At 40.7% G+C, this 14,360-nt stretch overlaps 3 protein-coding genes across 4 annotated transcripts in view; 1 reads left to right on the plus strand and 2 right to left on the minus strand.

Annotated features, from left to right (window-relative positions):
* Window positions 1-14,360, minus strand: part of LOC132911091 (optineurin-like) — a 428,401-nt gene that overhangs the window by 317,114 nt on the left and 96,927 nt on the right. The window lies entirely within an intron of this gene.
* Window positions 1-14,360, minus strand: part of LOC132911077 (potassium voltage-gated channel protein Shaw-like) — a 63,219-nt gene that overhangs the window by 35,315 nt on the left and 13,544 nt on the right. The window lies entirely within an intron of this gene.
* Window positions 1-14,360, plus strand: part of LOC132911052 (uncharacterized) — a 56,329-nt gene that overhangs the window by 18,335 nt on the left and 23,634 nt on the right. For both annotated transcript variants that reach the window (XM_060967384.1, XM_060967385.1), the window contains exons 4-10: window positions 2,468-2,850; window positions 7,578-7,919; window positions 10,053-10,197; window positions 11,012-11,405; window positions 11,651-12,035; window positions 12,463-12,678; window positions 13,651-14,172. In XM_060967384.1, the coding sequence (XP_060823367.1) occupies window positions 2,468-2,850; window positions 7,578-7,919; window positions 10,053-10,197; window positions 11,012-11,405; window positions 11,651-12,035; window positions 12,463-12,678; window positions 13,651-14,172 (2,387 nt within the window). The remainder of the gene's footprint in view (window positions 1-2,467; window positions 2,851-7,577; window positions 7,920-10,052; window positions 10,198-11,011; window positions 11,406-11,650; window positions 12,036-12,462; window positions 12,679-13,650; window positions 14,173-14,360) is intronic.

Consider the following 14,360-nt stretch of genomic DNA (forward strand, 5'->3'; position numbering starts at 1 on the left):
ATTCTGCGATGGAAGAAGTTAACAGGGAAGTGTTGCTCTCTTTCCTACAGTAATGCAATATAGTTACATACATACTGCATGTTGAGGGCATGATCGAAAGTACGAGAGGTACGAGAGAATACCGTAAATTCAATTTTTCTTCTATAAAACGACGAATAAAAAAAGATCGACGTGAACGGGGTATCTACAAATAGGCGATCATCCATATTTTAGCTTGTATTACGGGGAATAGATTGAGTTTATTTCTCAGCCGACTGTTATATATTTCCATCGTGTACTCTAATGATCGAGAATTGAATTTTCGAAGGGGAAGGTTTATTCGATATTACCGTGAAGATGTTCGGATAAAATTTCTAAGATTTGATATCCGTAATAAATATCTACTTCGGAACATGTAAATAAGAAAAATCGTACGAAATTCGGATCAAGATTAAGTAAACAAATTCTTAGTTATTTAACGATAGAGATTTAAATTATTTGATAGTTAAATAGTAAAAGTTGATAGTTTGATGGTAGAATAATTAAAAAAGAAAAAATCATTTATTTATTCAAATCGAACAGTTTATAATTATTTTAATGTAACATTTAACCGGGCAAGTTAGGTAATCGTTTTGAAAATATTTAGTTGCAATAATAGCCAAACCTACTTCACAATCAATCCCTTATCCTGGATCATAATATTCGAATAACAGGGTAAACTGGAGGACCTTGAAACTCTTATGAGGTATTAACTTGTTGCCCTCGATCCGGCTGTTAGTCCAATATTAGCCAACAAATTGCCAATATAGTCGGTCGAATGAGACTCGATATTGAACTCTCGTAGGAAATGATAACGACTCGGAGTAGTCTCGTCGCATTGACATTAGATTCGATTCGTGAGTTTCGCGGAGCCAAGATAGGTGAAAACGTTAATTTCGCTTCCTCGATTAATTCCTAATGAACGTCCAATTACAGCGTTGATGTAAATTATATTACTAGGGTAATTTCCACGACGAAGGATATCCGTTTCTTATTCGTCTCCGCGTGACGACTTTCCCAAGAATATGTTACGTCTGGCAACGAGATACGCGAAGCACGTTGAAATTGCTTGATTTGTAATCTGAACGACGAGACGCGACGTCCTTATATTATGTTAATTTACTTACTGACTCTCGAAGGGAAAAAGGACGATATTAAAAATACGCAAGGTATTTTTGCTCCATTATCTTTATTTATTCTCTACCGACCGTTTAAAAAATCGACTAGTTTAATTAAATAATGTTTGAACATTTAACGAACATCGGAAATGAAACATTCCATGAAAATTCCGTTACGTGTTACTGGCAAAATTATTTTGTAATTTCCATTCAACTTCTCGTTAATATCCACCGCTGTACGATCTCCTATTCCAATTAATTAGATAATATCGCTTCTTGCATTTTATACCTGAATTTAAAATAACGAAATAAGTAATAGACATAATGGAAAGCACGTAATCCTTTTCTACGGTTAATAGATGAATTATTATACCTATTTCGGATGTACCACGAGTTCCTCGTCCTCCGTAACAAAGCTGCATTGAAACTAAACTCTACCAAAAACATTTACAATTCCCCAAACCACGTCTCAAACAACGAGCAAACCATATCTTTCGAACAACATCTCCGGAGCGGTCTCTCTTCGGGCTGACAAAAACGTAGTAGCAGCAAAGTCGAACGGAGCTAAAGAGATTTACCTTCTGTGCCAAAGCTCTTTTCCAGCAACGCCACCTTTCTTTCCGTCGCGTCTACCACCTCCCGTTCACGTCCCTTGCTTCTCGTTATTCCTACCACCCTCTTCCACTTTTCTTTCTCCCTTCGCTCCTCCACAGACTCAAGACCGAACCGTCTTTTCCGTGGACTGGAGCACTCGTTAGCCTTCGATTTCGCCGATTTAAGGTTGATTTATATTCATCGTACCCGACATGGAACGGTACGGTATCGCTGTTCACAGTAGCGTTATTCCGACATACATATATTATACAGACGTTAGTATCCATATTACATGTACGTTGGCATTCGATCAGTCAGTCAACAGAAGGCGATTCGTAAAAGCATGTAATATCGAATGGAAATGTTTTCTCATTTAAGCACCGTGCAGTATCGTTTCCTCGAGTCTCGTTCAACCAACGTTCCGTATTATCTGAATTATCCGTGCTTTGAACTGTACCATAGCTTTGTCTTTTCCGAATTTTTAATACGAAGACTACGAAAGTGTAAATAGCGAGGTATTGAATAAGCAGTTAATCAAAGTTTCGATCTAAATACAATAGAATATTACAAAATATTACACTATGAAAATGTTTTCTATGATTTGATCGCACGATTTCCGTATTATCCGAGATAGACCCGGACTACATCACGTCGGATAATCGAGCTTTCACTGTGTATATCTATATACGTGTCTGTGCGGATAATACAAATGACCTTAAGTTTGAATTTCGCTTCAGAGAAGCCACCGAAGCGCGGTACGATGAAAACCCAGGCGACCCAGACGGAGATTCCAGCCGTGTTCCGGGGTCGAGTCCCCGTTACCCTCAGCCCCAGGACGATACACCGGGTGAAGATGGTCTCGCAAGGGGCGCAAACGAACGGTCTGTTCAACGGTAGGAAGCTGACAAAGAGCTACTCGGAGGCTGGTCAACTGGGTACACCGTTGGGCGGAGGTCAGGCTGGTGCAAACGGGAAGGATGAAACGGAGCACCACGAGCCTCTTCACAGAACGCAGAGCGAGGAACCGCCGAGGTCACCCTTCCTCGTCGATACGCCACCCCCTCAGGGACTCGAAGAACCATTGACCAACGGGGACATCTCCGAACCTATCATGAGCCATGTGAGTCTTTGGGAACATTGTTGCGATGTGGTTTCGTTTGAGAAATTGTTCGGATTGAACTTTGAGAACGGAAAAAGGCGGTTTAAGGCCGTGAAGATACAAAAATATATATTTAGTGTATTTATTTATATAGAGCGGTAAGCGGCAATGTTTGGCCATGATTATTAAATAATATTTTTGGCGTCGTTTAGACGAGTTTTATTTAAATAAGAAATTTAGTTCTTATTAGCAATTGAAATACTATTTTAATTTGTAATTTATTATCTAATAGGGAAATAAAATTTTGTCCAACATTGGTAAACGGTAAGCGGAAGAACAAGCGATGGTAAAGCCAAATGCGAATTTTGCCATTTGTAGCTTACCATATTCCGTATCTTCACGACCTGATGGTGTTTCAGAAAGCACAATGTCGATCTTAAATTTTTATAACTCACGACACGATTAATTGCAAATAAATAAGTTAAGAGCCGAAACTCGCTCTCTACTCTAGCTTTGTCTCTCGTTTTGTATCGATACGTTTCTCTTTAGAGAGAAGTGCGCAATAGTAATTTCGTATTATAGCAATGAAGGAAATATGCAGTTCGAATAATGCAGCATTCGGATAATGGAAGATTCGAATAGTGGCACATTTGGATAATAGGCGTGGGATAATAGAGATCCTATTGTAGTCACAACGTTGCAATTGAATTTGTGAAATATAAGGGTTCGTTGCTCGATCGACATTACATCTAAGACTTATGTTATTAATTCTGGGAAAACGAACTACTTTTCTATCCAATCTCATAAAGGAATCTACAAATTTTCTTCTCCTGTATCACAATTTCATAAAAGCGAGCAAACTGCAGTTCGTGTATGTTCTGACTTTAAACGATTCGCTAGAATTTGTAACCAAGGTGCGTCTGACTTTAATAAATAAACTTTGAGAGTGGGGATGTCCAAAGCGGACGATACACTCGTTGACGTACATGTCAACTCATTCGCGTATATTACTGCACATCAGCCGCAAAGATATCTAAGGAGAATTTTTACTATGTACGCTCGACGATAAATTTTTATTGCTTCTATATTTATACGCTTCCAGGCTTTAAAAAAATATTGCGATAATTTTCATGATATCTTTGAGGCGAATTTAAAAATTTTAAACAGAGAACAAGTGTATAATTTACGTAACACGAGTAGAACCAGGGAGATATTAGATATACCTAGCTTTTAGCTGTTCATTATTATTTGTATTATTCATCGCGCAAATAATTTATTTATCACGTAGCTTAACCAGTGCACCGCAGAATTTAGTAGTAGTATAATTATAGTCAGGAAATGGAAATTATTCATTCGCGAAATGAATTATTAGTTTTAACTTGATAATTTAGTACGTGTATCGAGCCGTGAATCTAATATCGATCTTCTTCCAAATGAGAAATGGAGTAATAACCCGATACGTTATAAGTTTCTATGGTTACCACGGAATTTGCTTGGTCTTTTAAACCGGTGAATCCCGCAGAAGATTTCGTCATACGTGAATTCTGGTAATTCTCGGGGCGGAAGGGAGAAAGAGGATTTAAAGGGTCGTGGAAAAATGTGGTGGAACGTTAAAGGGTGCCTTAAATACATCGAATTTGTTCGCGATATACGACAGACATTGATCGCTATAAAAAAAAAAGAAAAAAAAAAGTTGAGCGAAATATCGCTATCGGCTAAAATATAATTATTACTCTTCAAATTGTTCTTTCTATTGATGCAATTCGTTGTATTATTTCCGCTTGTCTCTTTGTTTGTCATCACGGCTGTACATTCTTTTTGTTCTTTGTTAATCCTGGAATATTTTTCAGAGTAATTTCATTTTTCCTTTTTTGGAGGGATTTAAATGAAAAATTGATAAAATAGTTAGTCGAGGTATTGTTCTTTGGAAATTTTCAAAAATTAGTAACGTGAAATTTTGGCGATTAGTCGGTGTCACTGTTAATTCCGCTTTGAATTCTATTGATTGGATAGGTCATCATGATTCAATAAACCAGTTAAATGCAACGCGTCAGCACAATGTGTCCTAAGCTTCGGTGAGAAACAGATGTGGCGCGGACTTGTAACGCAGGATGTACTGTATAACTCGATCCTCCTGATTATTTCCTCCGCCTACTGTATAACTTAATTTCTCTTGACTATTTCTTTGTTCGTTAGTCGAAACTTTGCTCGCAGAACTTTGCAATCTGATTTATAGCGTTGCGTTTTAAACTTGGATAATGATCTGATATTTCTCCACAGTTCTTAGATTAAACGCATTACAAGCTCTATACTCCATGTTCTTTTACAAGTAACTATTTTCTTTCAAAGATCTTTTTTATGGTTGCACTTACTGCGTTACGGTACTTTGCGCAGCTCTTTGCAGTCTGCCTCGTGAATATTTCACAAACGAATAACGTGCGAAATATTAGGTCGTGCCACGGTACGGTTTTTTAAACAGAACTCGCGATTTAACGGAAGAGATACGAAGCTTTTATAAGCTCGTGCGATGTCTCGTAAAAGTTAATTGATGTAGCAGGAGAGACGAGAAAAGGGAGAAGAAAAAAGAGATGGTACTTGGAAAGATAATCACCGCAACATTCGAAGCGTTTTATTTTTCCAATACGTACGTATTTCCTAACTTCGATGATAAAAATAACTCGTTTAGATATTTTCTTCGCGCGTCTTTTATAAAAGCTCGCGAACGCTTTTCTCAACGTATCAAAATACATGGGAAGTTTGCTTGAAAATCGCTTCGAGTTACATAGAAAAAAAGAAAAACTTTCCCTTAAACGTGACGTCTAAACCAACAACCCGGGAAAAGTACACTCGCAAGGCGTCCTACGATCTTTTCTTTACAGATATAACCACGACAAAGAGGACACGGGATCCTCGATCCGCCTCTGTGGCAAATTGAATTTTTCTCGAGCAACGACTTTCGTCCTGTGTTGCGCCACTTGTCCTCGTGGATTGATCGATGCTCGACAGGCAAAGTGCCCGACAGGAAATTCCTTTGATAGCGAAGCAATCATACAGGCAGCTGTTGACTAGATTCGCGTTGGAATATTGCCGGTACACTCTGTGCGGACTATTCGACTCGAATCGCATTGATTCTGCTACTTGGAGAGCAGCAGAATCGGTTGAAAGGACTCGGCTTCGGCTCGTGATGCTCGAATCGCTGTAGGGTACTACTTGACGCCACTCTCGATTCAGAGAGAGCGAACATATTACAGATTCCAATTTCGAACGGTGGTTAAGCAACCGGTTCGAAAATCTGCCGAATTATTCGTCGATCCTGCTTGGTTCTGTGTAGCATCAAACGTCTCTCTCGCCGACGTTCCATCCGATTCAATTTCACGTATGAAATCTCACCGCTGTCATAGTAGCGAGACTAGATATCGATTAGGCGGCCAACGATTCGGTTTTCCGGCCGGTCTCCTACGTAACCTGACCATCCTCGAGTATACCGATTTACGTGTATCCAGCTTTTTCACCGAGTTTAAGCTCACATTTCGAACAGTGTAAATCGTATAGGATTCGCGTGCATGGCTACGCTAAAGTTACCTGAGCCGTTCGAAAGCCGTGACGATTGAAAAAGAGAAAAACCCGTTCGATTTTATCGTAATATTCGAGAATAACATGGAAACTGCAAGCGAATAAAAACAAATAAAATAACGTTATTATACATCCTTCGTTGCGAATTCAACGAAATTATATCTAACTATCAACGATTTATCCATTGCAATCAATGACGAATTTATGCGCGAGACCCTGTAGCGTGCGCGCACCATGAATTCTTCAATTACAAGGGAATTATGTATCCCACGGCGTGGTACAGTAAAACGAGTTTTGCCTTATTTTACGATTATCATAGTAATATTTGATTCCGTACAAATTTTCCATTTGTCATATGGAATTTTCGTGCAACATATACAAGATAAATGTTTAACGTCTATGCAATCATTGCCTTCGTAGTGGGACCAAATTTTGTGTAACGTTTAATTTCCACTGCATTCTTTTCAATTTGCTATTCGGATAAAAATCACAGATTAGCGAGCCATCCCGCCCACACATGCGAACGAATAAAAATTGCAATTAACGCGTTCGATAAAATAGCGGGGGATTAACTAATTTATTTTCGGGCCATTTCCATTTGCATAAATCATTCGAATAGTTTCTGCGGACAGTCGTTTACGCTTTATTAATCAGAAGGTCGGGCAAGGATCAAATTTTAACGCTATTTATAGTAGATAATAATGAATTATAATGGTAGTGTGATCGAATTACTATCTGATTAATAAAATAAATGCTGTGAAAGAGCGAAAGCTTGTCAGTGGAGTGTAATTAAAGAACACACAACGTCGTTACGGATATTAACTTATTGATCGATGTTTCATCGTTTTATGACATTATACGTTTCGAAACGTTTCACCACCAATGCGTGCGCGTCCTCCAGTTTGTTCGTTATTTCGTGTTTCGTCGCTCTTTGACGATATAATTTTAATTAATATACTGGCATGGACAGACTCGCCGGAAGAAGGTACACGATCTAATTATTTTCGACGTGTCATGCGTCATAATGCTGGAAATGCGTTTATAAACATTTTTCTGGCTCGAGTTTGAAAAAAAAAAAAAAAAAAAAGAAAAATTCCAGGACGACCGAATAGAATATTTCTTCCACGTTATTCACTCGCTTCGTAAAATGTCACGTTCTCTCTTTCGTTTTACAGTCCTTAATTCATCGAAGATCCGTCGATTTGGACGACCAGGAGATCCTAATAGACTTTAAGCCGGCGCCTGTCTCGCCGGACGCTCGCGCCCTTCTCAACCGTATGTCCCAGACGACGCGAAGGTTCCTGCCCTTGCAGAAGACTCTTTCAGACGGTGAAATTCGCGTGGAGAGACGCGAGCTGATCGGCGAAGCCGGCGAGCCAAGTTACCCTCATACGTGCAGGAGGAATCATCAGGACTCGTGGGGCAGGACCGTCAGAGCAACCGTCCAATTCTCCTCGACGCCCGAGGATCTGTCCCTGCTCAGAGTCGCTTCGCCCCAAGAGGATCATCCCGAAGAGGTAAATATCCTCTCGATTTTTCTATTTCTTATATTCGCTTGACATTAAGTCGTAATGCACGAATTCTCGATGGTCTCGGTTGAAATAAATATGGTTTTGCTTCTCATCCAGGTAAATTTACGTCGCACGGTATTCGAAGTACTATTGCTATCGAAATGCAATGTCTCCGATAGTAGTTCGAGAAAGCTGGGTAGAGTCACGTTAAGCAATTGTTATCAACGATCACGTATCGAACGCAATTCTTTCAATATTCTTTCGTCTACCGTTGCACGGAAGCACAACGCAGTATGGAACACTGAGATAGCTGCTACAGAAGCATTTTAAATCTCCGAGCCAGTGCAATTTCTATTCCTGTTACGTCGAAATCTTCCAATCTCTCTATTTATCGAACTTCCGCATGACTCCTCCTTGAAACCGACGCGTAATACCATTATCCTACTATCAATTTGCTCGGGTTATTTTTGAAACAAAAATTAGTCCTCCAAACTGCAAAGCGTCGCACGACGTACGAATAATCATTTGAAATGTTCTTTCCGTGTCGCTGAAATATTATTCGGTATGATTTTTAATAAATCGCGTGGATTGGACAGATAACGTGGTTTCTAAGGATATTAGGGAAAATTTCCACGAAAACGAGAAACCGTAACGTTTCCACGAATAGTGGGAGAAACTGTAAAAATTGTAATTTTATATTACCTACGTTTAATTTCGAAGCAGGATACCGAAACTCGAGTCAAGAGGACAAATATTCGATTTTCGATAGGAAGACATTAGCGAAGTCAACGAGGAGGCGAAAAGTTCAACGAACTCCAAGTCCAACTAAATTTCAATACCGAAAGCTTGAATTTTTCTGATCCCTTTCCTCGGAGCTAAATCGAAGTTTAAAGTTAATAACGTGTGCAGTGCATCCCGAATTTAAGCACTTTTGAAACTTTTCTCCGCCTTAATTGCTAGAATTTAAAAAAAATTTTCGCCTGGATAATGATCGTCTACTCGGCTTTACCTCTTCGTTTGAATAATTCATTTACTTCTCGTTTTTTCTTTTTTTTTTTTTTTAGCCTCCCTTGATCCACTTTATTAAAAAAGCTTTTTATTAGAAAATTGAGATCGTTGTTCCTTTGTTATCCTAATTAATTAGTTCCCCTTTCTCCTATCAACAAATGTCGGTCGGGCGTAAATTTTCGAAACCATTAAGAGAACTTTGTAGATTATCTAAAACTAAACCGAAGCTCTTAAAATTTATCCAACTGCAATTGCAGTCTATGAAACGAGACTCGTTTTTGTTCTTTGCTATCGAGGTAAACGTACTTCTTCTCGAGGAATATTTTACTCGTCAACTTCACGTAACTCTCTTTAATCCTCGGTTATATTTCTAAGGGTAAATTTTCGTAATATTTCCACTGAATGTATCTTTTTCCTCCCTTGAAAGATCGTAGAACTAATTAAAAGTTCTTAAAGAATTCAGAATGCTTTGTGCAAGGTGCTTGGATTCTAATCGATCACGGTTCAACAAGCCCGCAGTAAAGTTATTTTAATTGAACGAAACGTTAACTTTTTTCCTATTCGAACATATACAGCCACTTTTTAAAGCGAGGATAAAAAGTCTGATCGCCTCCTTAGAAATAATAGCGAGTTCTCGATTAATTCTCGACGATCTTGTCGATTTTAACACCTACAGTCTTACGATTAACGAAGATCGGTATTAATTTTTTCAAAAATATCTACATATTAAAAAACAAAAACGCTTGAATTTCCTTCAAAAAATAACGGAACACTTTCTGTCAACGCGGCATGTAAAGCTCTCGAAAAATATCATATTTACTCGGTCCTCGACAGTTTCGATCATCCTGACGTCAAAAATTCTAGCAAATTTCCCAGTTTGGACGCCGGAGGGCTACTCAGGCTCTCATCATCGACCTTACTCAAAGACTTTAAAGCTTCGAAACTCGAAGAGACTAGAAATCAATAATCGACGAACGAACTTGTATTTTTCTCCTGTTTGCGAGAGTCGCAAAAGTGGAAAAGAATAAAAAAGAATGGGAATGTCGAGGTTCGGTCGAAAAACCACTTCGCGTAGCGTCACCGCGATGTTCTTTCTCGATGCGTACAAATGTACGACGCATATTATTTCAGGAGTTTCACGAAAATCTTATCCGGCGAGGACTGTTCCGTAAGAGAAGCGTGTCATTGGAGGATGGCGTGCAAGGCTTGGCGTCGGATGATTTTATGCTACCGAGGTCGCTTCCCACGTCTCCCACTTCGCCAACTGCAGTTTCAGGTACGAAATGTGATCCATGTTTTTATTATGTATGCACTCGCGAGAAATTTCAAAGAAATTGCACCGTGTGACGTTCGCAAACGAAAATTCTTTGAATTATGTAGGATATTTTAAAAATTCTATGACTGTTGAAGTAAAATCTGTATGAAAGGAACGTACCAGAACAATATCGTAATAGACAGAGCGACGCTTTAAAAAATGTACGAAGAGTCAGGAATGCGAAAATGCTAACTTTTGGTCAACTGTATTAATTCATTTATATCGTCACTTCAACAGATAGATTCTACTTACGGATAGATGACTTCAACCGCGTATGTACGTACTTCTGCGTAGTTTATTCCTTTCGTCTGTTCGTTGTTTGGGGAGATTTTCCTAAAATTAAGTCACTCTTTCCGTCTATACGCTTGTGTTACCTTCGACCAATTTCAAGCTATGAGTTTTACGTACCTACGTTCAAAAGCCGTCAAATTTTTCAAGCAATTTGCAGTGTGAGAGGTAGCCAGTTGGAATATCGGGTTTAAGATGAAAGTATGGGTCAGCGGGCTGGCTAGCAGAACAAATCGTGCAGCAAATAAAGGATACAAATCCTGATGCAACAGTGCCTTTGATCGATTTTATTTCTTCTTAAAATATTCAGATCCGATTTCTTCGAAATCTTATCAAATGGTCGTATTCGATGAACTTTAAAACGATCGAAGTACTGAAAATTTATTACGCTCTTTAGGTTAATAAACTCGGGCTGAGTAACATTTTCGGTTGAAACTCGTATCTTTTTGTACTCAGGATTGACACTTGATTACGCTTAAAATTGTAGCGCCACGAAGGACTTCACAGAGCCCCAAGGACTACGTGTCGCCGACACGGCCACTACGACAAAGCGGACTTTGCCCGCTACTCTTCGGCCCTGGAACCAGTATCAGCGGCATGATCACATCTCCGTTCGCATCGAGCGATTCGTTAACGAACGACGTCACGAGGGACCACAGCGACGGAATTTGGAACGAGTCACAGGCGACGGTCCTGCAGGCTGACTCGTTGGCTCTTTTGACACCGTCCTCGAGAAGAAGGCACCTTCTGCTTCTCCAGCACCAGCAACGTTCCTCGATGGATACCGAAGCGTTGGATATCGAAGAGACGATGGAGTCACGTCCATCGAGTCCGAGGATGCGCCTGGAACCGACGACACCGATTCAACCCTTAACACCAAGGTAACGTATCGCAGATCTTATTTTTCAATGTATTTCGAATCATTGAGTTTCATAGAAATCAAAAGGCATAATTTTCGTTTCAACTATAATACAAAACATCGAAACAAGCCACAAAGAGCGTTCTATCCCGGCGCCAAGTAAAAGCACGAGATCACCCGCAGCACCTCATCGTTCGATCTCTTCACCCATCGAACGTCGGCCCGTGCTAGAGACACCTCGTGTAAAATTTGAAGCGATTTTTAAAGGCAATTACTTCTCAGCGTCGAATCATCCGTGACGTTGCCGCTGAACGGCAGACCGAGAAGCGGATTCCGTCGTCCGAGTCCCGGTCCGCCGTTGTCGCAGCCACAATCGCAATCATCGAGCGAATTCGGCCTGAGCCTCACCAGAACGGACTCGGGCGGTCGAACCAACACAGACCTGTCCGAAACCTCGACCACCGAGGACTATGTCACTGCCAACACCTCCACCGAAACTGGGACCACTACAGGCACTTCCGCAACGACCAGTTCCTGGTCGAAGCCCCCGCAAACATCGAGCGCCGCGGCCTCGGCCTCGGCGACAGCCACTGCCGCGGAAGGAAGCTCTTTCGAGAGCGCCAGCTCGATTTATAGCCTAGCCCGCAGCGAGGTAAGCTTCGCCATTCTTTCTCTCGGCGATCTTTTGTCGAGAAGTTCCAGAAGAAGTTGAACAGACGACTCGCCGGAAGTCGGCTTCGTATCCTATTTCTTCTCAATCGCTGTCACAACTTATTGCTGTTATTTCCATGTCCGATTTGATTGCACCGAGAACACTCAGTTTTCGACAACTTCTCGACATCTTTTATATTAATTTGTTTGCATTTATATTCATCCGCGTTGTTTGCTTTTCTACGAGGAAATAGAACATTCGTTTCAATGGTCAGAAGGTTGTTAGCGAAATTCAAATTCGTATAATTTTCTTTTTTTTTTTTTTTCTACGAAATGAGCGTTGAGCAAGTACCTAGCGAAGAAATCGTAGGACGAGACATTAAGTACCGCGGAATGCGAAATTGAAATTCCGTGGTGTGTCGCGTCAGGCCGTCGTTGAAGAGCCATGCAGCCCACCACCGATATTGGAGGAAACGGAAAGTCCGTTCGGATTGGAGGTACCCCCGTCACCAGCTAGGTCCACGAGCAGCAGTAGTTCGGGCAGTTACGACCTGAAAGATGCGATGACAGATCCGGGTCAGGAACTCGAGCAGCAGACGGCACCGCCGAGCGGACACACCTCGGAGACGGAACTGGATCGTGACGTAAGAACATAATTAAGCTAATTCCAATCGATCTGTCGATCTTGTCTTACTTTACGATTCGCAAATTTTTATTCTCGTCTAACGGGAGAATGTGACAGTTCTACGAGAGAAAACCTGGTTTTCCTGGATATTCTTGCATAAAATAACGAGATACAGGGGCGTTTTATAAATCCTATATAAGTAATGAGAATTTTTGCTATTTCCTTTTTTCGAAGGGAGTATTAGAAAGTCGTCGAGGATTTAGTAATTCCGAACTTCGTTAATGGCATCGAATTAGTCTCGCTCCAGTTAAGGTACGATCTCTGGAAGATTAAATGCGAATCTCAGCTGGGATCGTATCGTGTACCATTTCGATTTTACACGATCTTGGTTCCGTGCCTGATGATAATGTAATCGATCGCTTGAACATATTTTACGCACTGGATTTTTTTTTTATTCCTATTTGATTACAAATGTTGAAAATTGTGGGTCTTTGGAGCCGAAATAATGTTATAGGAACACTGAATTTATATTGAGGATTAATATTAAAATAATAATATATTTATTTCATGGACGATTTCTCATATATTCATCGATACACACTCGCACGCGTCTCAGCACTTTCTTCTATACTCGACTGTTAACCGACTCTCTCAGATGCTCCTAAACTACCACCAATCGTCTTTTGTCCCAACTAAGTCCTGGATGCCCTCTGATGCTCACACGCACATTCATCCACACACTGATATTCATATACAAGTATCTCTAATACGCATTTAACCTAGTTCAGCACAGAAAATTATACATATCTCAACAACAAATAATCGAATCCATACGTTTCTCCGTTACATTTTACACGTTTCATACGTCAATGGTTGCTTCGATGGTTAAACGAATAAATCGCTGGTAAGATCAATAATTACCATTTATCTAAGATACCCAATTAAGGATTAAAACATCGATTACGCTCCTTTCATTACCACTCGCTTCCAGGAAGGTCACCGCTCCTCTTCCGGCGGCTACGCCGAGTCTCCGCCAGATTTACGCGGCTGGACCGAAGAAGAGCGTCGCAGACGAAGGAAGACCTTCACCCTCGACTTCCTTGCAAGCTCATCGGGCATTGAACGCAGCGCGGAATTGTACGGAGACAACGTCGACGTTAGCCCGACGCCGAGTCATCGTCATAGGCCGAGAGGAAAATCAACGAGCGCCAGAAGCCCACACAAGAATAACAGAAAGCGCGAAACTGTGCAGCAAACGGTTCAGGTGCAGCAGTCGCAGCAACAACAGATTACCAGGAGCCCTCAGAAAGAGGATTGGCGCGTGGAACAAGCCGAGGATGGCGGCCATGTTCCTACTTCGGACGATTCCAGCTGCAGTCATCACTATCATATGCATCATCATCATCATCATCATATGCATCGCGAGAGCGCTGATGGAAGGCACAGGAGGACGAGGGAGAGTCCCAGGAGGAAGACCACTGGCTACGTTTCTGTTAGGAGAAGGAGCAACGAGGTAAGCCATTGTTGGAGAAACGTTAGTCGATGAAAAGGACAAAATTTGAGAGAAGCGTATTCCATTATTTTTAAAGCAGCAATCACACGTTACGTTGACCGATTTTTCTCGACTGAATATGAAAAATATGCTATCGGAAAATTCTAATTTGCACGTGAAAAATATTAGATTACATCAGATATGTATAT

The sequence above is a fragment of the Bombus pascuorum genome, chromosome 10 (assembly GCF_905332965.1).
Source record: "Bombus pascuorum chromosome 10, iyBomPasc1.1, whole genome shotgun sequence".
Lineage (NCBI taxonomy): Eukaryota > Metazoa > Arthropoda > Insecta > Hymenoptera > Apidae > Bombus > Bombus pascuorum.